The 6000-nt window shown below is 40.5% G+C and overlaps 1 protein-coding gene across 1 annotated transcript in view; it reads right to left on the reverse strand.

Annotated features, from left to right (window-relative positions):
* Positions 1–3254, reverse strand: part of LOC124595764 (sialin-like) — a 111897-nt gene extending 108643 nt beyond the window's left edge. The window contains exon 1 of the mRNA XM_047134645.1: positions 3205–3254. Within this exon, the coding sequence (XP_046990601.1) occupies positions 3205–3217 (13 nt within the window). The 5' untranslated portion in view covers positions 3218–3254. The remainder of the gene's footprint in view (positions 1–3204) is intronic.
* Between the last annotated feature and the right edge of the window lie 2746 nt (positions 3255–6000).

Genomic DNA, 6000 nt, shown 5'->3' on the forward strand with positions numbered 1-6000 from the left:
AGATGTTTATTGTGGTGCAAGGAAATACCGTAAAAAGATAACTCGTGTTCGCCGGAATAATTGAATTGCTCCTATAAAACAAGTTAAGAAAACAACGATAAAAACTACCACAAATATTTTGTTTGGTTACTGTTCTCTTACAGCATAATTCACATTTCTGTTTACTTTAGTGTGCCGGTACTTGGTAAGTTGGTACACTATAGGCGTCTCTCTTTTATATCGTATTGATATTTTGCATTTCAGATTACTTCCATTTCATCTAGAAAAACCATTCTTACTCATATGCAATAACAAGCGAAAACTATTTATGCTATGGATGTGCTATTTGCAGCTTGGACGTCGTCAGTATTTTTTCACAGTGAACTGGACATGCACCGTAATGAATAAAAAAGCTTTTCCCTCAACAATATTTACAGACAAATGCCAATGGAATTACTCCCAGTTGTTCGAATTAGGAAGTAAGAGCAAGGTATGATTTAATCATAAGGTGAAAATTCAACAAGAAACGTTTACTTCTCATCCACACAATGGTTTCCATGACTCATTATACAAAACTACCCTTTTTTAAAATTTTTCAGTGGCTCAAAATGAGGTTTTGCTTGAAAACAGTATCACTTCTATGGGCAAATGAAAAAATGAGTATACCAACAATTGAACATATTTCGTGTTCATTTCACTACGACCTTATTGACATGTTAACGGCAGTAAACAGCGCAAACGTATGTTGTTACTACCGACGCCCGAGAGTATCGTCACTGATGGAATTCTAATGGCAGTATCGCCCCAGCAGAAAACCGATTTTGCTTAAAATTGTGCTGAGTCACAATAATTGTGTGAAATGTAATCACGAGTTTAATTTCAGACCACTGACAAATGTAACTATGCATGAAGTATGAGAAAGTATTTTTCTTAAATTGGTCATTTTACTGCACATTTCTTTCACGAATACCTTTCAGAAATAAGACATTCAGGATTGAAACAGTGCGTTTTTCTTTGGGAACAGCACTGAACCTCCTACTCAAGTATGAATAGACACATACATCTGTAATTAAACGTCACGGGTACCCTTCGAAATACACGAACTTATCAATGAAAGAAGAAAATTCTGGAATGTAGAGATCAGATGAAAAGCTAGCAGTGCAGTTATTTTAGTAAATTCAACAAGAGAGACAAGAAACAAAGTCACAGTGAATGAGACTGACATCTAAACAGGTTGTACAAGAGAAAGTCGTAGAAAAAACTGATGCTATTTGTCAGAAGAAAGAGTAGATGGATAATAGACACTTAAAAATATGTGTTCTGTACAAAAGATATTGTGCATTTTCACAGAATAGGACTAAACGGCTGAACTGGAAGGGATGTATGCTCCAGCGATGGGGTCAGAGTGTGATGGAACAAGGAATCATTTCCCTATGAAAGAAATGAGGAGGTATTGAATAGGATTGGGGAGAAGAGAAGTTTGTGGCACAACTTGACTAGAAGAAGGGATCGGTTGGTAGGACATGTTTTGAGGCATCAAGGGATCACAAATTTAGCATTGGAGGGCAGCGTGGAGGGTAAAAATCGTAGAGGGAGACCAAGAGATGAATACACTAAGCAGATTCAGAAGGATGTAGGTTGCAGTAGGTACTGGGAGATGAAGAAGCTTGCACAGGATAGAGTAGCATAGAGAGCTGCATCAAACCAGTCTCAGGACTGAAGACCACAACAACAACAACAACAATGAAAGAAACAGCAGTAATTATGAAACATCTTAAAAGATACTAAAATCAAAGGGAAGACTGAAAGCCAGAGGGCTGATGTCAAAATCTAGAAGGTAGGAGAGTTATAATCAAACACCCAGCAAAATTTCGTCTGTACACAGCTAAACAAGGCAACAGCAGATTAACGTCAGAACTGCCAGCTAATCGTGACCACATCGGTTGGACGCTACACGAATGGAAAACCGTGGCCTCGTCAGATGAGTCCCGATTCCGATGGTAAGGGCTAATGGTATGGTTCGAGTGTGGCGCAGACTCCAAGTTGTCGACAAGGCACTGTGCAAGCTGGTCGCCGCTCCATAATGATGTGGGCTGTTTTTACATGGAATGGACTGGGACCTATGGTCCAACTGAACCGATCATTGACTGGAAATGGCTATTTTCGCCTACTTGGGGACCATTTACAGCCGTTCATGGCCTTCATGTTCCCACACAACGAAGGAATTTTTATAGATGACAATGCGCCACAATTGCTCGCGATTGGTTTGAAGAACATTCTGGACAGACCCCCCGAGCGAATGATTTGTCACCCATATAGCCCATCATGAATCCCATCGAATATTTTTGGGACGTAATCGAGAGGCTAGTTTGTGCACCAAATCCTGCACCGGCAACACTTTTGGAATTATGAACAGCTATAAAGGCAGTATGGCTCAGTATTTCTGCAGGAAACTCCCAACGACTTGTTGAGTCCACGCAACTTCAAGCTGCTGCACAAAGTTGGGTGAAAGGAGGTCCGCCACGATGTTAGCAGGTATCGCTTGACTTTTGTCATCTCAGTGTTTGTTACTGTAACAGATATGCAGAGACGAACGGTGAAGAACAGGTTGAAACAAACACATTGATGACTCGTGATAAAACGTTAAACATTATATACCAGGCCGGCCGCGCTGGCCGAGCGGTTCTAGGCGCTTCAGTCTGGAATCGCGTGACTGCTACGGTCGCAGGTTCGAATCCTGTCTCGGGCATGGATGTGTGTGATGTCCTTAGGTTAGTTAGATTTAAGTAGTTATAAGTTCTAGGGGACTGACGACCTCAGATATTAAATCCCATAGTGCTCAGAGCCATTTGAACCACTATACACAAAATATACTGTACCATGAGACAAAATCCTATGTACACATTAGGGACCAATGAAAATGATTTGTTATGTAAATATCGTCACCTTATGATCAATCTGCAAAACAGGTTATGATGTAGCCAACTGAAATCTTTATTTTCCCTTTTACTGCTCTACCCGTTTGACGAAGTCTTCATTGCGACCAGCTCCATTAGATTACAGCCTTACTACTCTTGTTTTGCTGCAACTGGACGGACAGTTCCTTCTTGCATATTCCAGAGGAAAGAATCTTATTTTAGGTTGCACAGTCGATTAACCTTGCAAATTTAGCAATTTAGGTGAGTTACAACCTGATAATGTTTAAAATCCGACTGACGAGCATACCTTCGGACGCCATGATGCGATGAGCCTCTGAGCTTGCAAGATGAACTGAACAGTGGGGAGCCAGAACTGAAGACCAACATCCAGTGGCAGAGCAAAGTGGCGCGCTCGTGTCTAATCTCTAGAAATGATTTGCAAGGGTCTGTTCTCTTCCGTTGAACATTATTCCTTAAGTCGTCGCCATAAATAACCGGGATCACAGCCCGTCAGCCACGGCCTAGACAGATATGCACAAGCGCTGGCGACTTCGCACCCTTCTCTAGTGATGAAACGCCTTGCCAAAAGTGGAGCACTGCCTAAGACATTGGGCTCTCTTTGGGAGTAGCAGGGTTCAAACCCAGTCAAGTAATCCTCATTTACCTTTTCTATGGTTTCGCTAAATGGCTTTGGGTGAATGGCCGGCTGGTTCAGTCACTTTTCCCCACCTGCATGAAAATCGGATTGCACCCCTTTCCCGATGTCGCAGGGAAGCTAAAAGTTCAATCTCCCTTCTTCCAATGGCCTTAGGGTTAATTTGTAGCATCTGCTGAATGTAGACTACGTAAATTATTCGCAACAACACGATGGACTATACGGCCAGATTTACTGTCTATTCGGTAAACACCAAAACGAACAGAAAATTTCCGTTTCCAGTACCAACAAAACGTAAGATATCTGATCAAAAGAAGCATGATGAAAACATTCCGTACAAAGTAACTGGTATGCTCAAAAAACAATCAGCAACAGGACTAAAATTCGAGTACCTCTGCAAAGCTTCCTGGATGACACGATGTACACCAAGAAAGTCAAGAAGAAACTGAAGGTATGTAACACCTACAAAAAAATTTATTGATTTTTTCATTCCTCGAATCACTATTTGGGAGTGGAATTGATTATTTCGATACATGAGTGAGTGAGACAGGCGATATAAGTAAAATTACTCCTGGTGTTGCTATTCAACATAATTAGTGTGAAAGCACACGTGAAAAATTAAGACACACGGACATATAAAATAAAAATAAACAAATGTAGTTTCCTCAAATTGTCTGTCAAATTTTCTCTCGCCCTTGCTGGTTCCAGTCTTCGAATGTACTCGTGTAAAAACATCATAAATAGAACGAATATTAGCAGAAGCATAAACAGCAGCAAAGGCTTTAGTTTCCATTGCATTATATGAACCTTCCGATATCTCCAAGTGTCTTGCAGGTGTACAACTTTCTTTCATGACTCTTAAACCAATTCATTGCAATGATTAAATTATTCTTTGTGCAAAATTCTACTAGGCGTTTTCCTCTTCCATCCTTTTCCCCAGTCCAAGTTCTCTTACTATTTCTTCCCCCCGACGTTTTCCTGCTACTGAATTCCAGTCATCCATCGTAATCAAATTTTCGCCTCCGTTCGCTGTCTCAGTCATTTCTTTTATCTCATCATACATCCTTTCAATCTCCTTATTGTCAGCGGATTTAAAAGGCATATAAACTTGCACTATTGTGGTGGGAAATGGCTTTTTGTCTATCTTGGCAACGTTAATGCGCTCATTACACTGCTCTCCCGAACTACTGTTTTCTTATTCGTTATTAGATCTTCTCCTGTATTTCTTTTACTTGATTTTGTGTTGATAACCTTGTACACACCTGAACAAAAAGCCCGTTTTTCGTGCCACTGCTCTTCACTATTCTCCATTATACTCACTTCAACCTATCTTTTCCTCTTTTTGCCTTCTCTAACACATCTACCTTAAAAAGGGGTCTAACACCCCACACCTCGACCCTTGAAACGCCAGATTTATTTTCCCTGATAACAGCATTTTCATGGATAGTTCCCGACCGGACATACGAATGGGGAACTATGTTATATTTTACCTACGAGGATGCCATCATCATAAAACCGTACATTAGAGCTACATGTTTACGGGAAATGTAACAGACGTAGTTCCCCCCATCCACTCCTCTCCTACCAACAGAAAATCTTCTCTAACTCACTTCACATCCCGCCCCACCACACACGCTGAGGTATCAGCTTGTTCGAACAAAACCGGAATACGTAATTGCTACTGACCAGTAGTACATTCGAGTTCCGGTTCAATACACTGTTTTAATGTCCCGGGGAGTTCCACACCAGTGGACGATCCACAGCAAGACGTCAGAGTGACAGTTCGTTATGGGCACCGAAACAGTGCTAAAATTAATTTAAATTAGACAACAATTTCTAATAATTTTTCGTTGGTGATGTTAACATTTAGGTACTAAGGATGCGCTAGCGTTTCCATGTCATCTGACAGTAAGTAACTACTTCTATGCGTTCTGATCTCCACAGGTGACTCTAAAGACTTATAATTACATTGTAAACAATGACGTTTCATTAAAATTACCCGAATCTTTGGCATTTCCAGTGGACAGTGAGAACAATTATCAAATAAAATGTTGAAATATTTTCCGTGAGGTTTCGGCTTTGCAGCCGGATGATATCTTTTTACGATATTTTGGCTGAATATCCAGCTACTATATTCATGAGAGTATGCAAGTAAAGGCAAGCTCTGAGACTAAACCTTTAGATGCTAGTCAGGAATGTTGATTAAACAATGGTATAAATACAAGCCGCACACATTAACACCAAACTGATCTTTAATTATGTTCTGAGGTGAAAAGAACGCAGCAAGCACTTTAAGGAGGTCTGGAATTTAACAGAGGATTTTGGCACAAAGTCTAGTAATCAGCAGCTTCTTCTCTAGTAACCACATCATGGTGATGACCTTGTTTTTCCATTATCAGCATCCAAACCAGCTGGCTGTGTATTTGATCATATCTACTTCTGACTGCG

This window comes from Schistocerca americana, chromosome 2, assembly GCF_021461395.2.
Source record: "Schistocerca americana isolate TAMUIC-IGC-003095 chromosome 2, iqSchAmer2.1, whole genome shotgun sequence".
Classification (NCBI taxonomy): domain Eukaryota; kingdom Metazoa; phylum Arthropoda; class Insecta; order Orthoptera; family Acrididae; genus Schistocerca; species Schistocerca americana.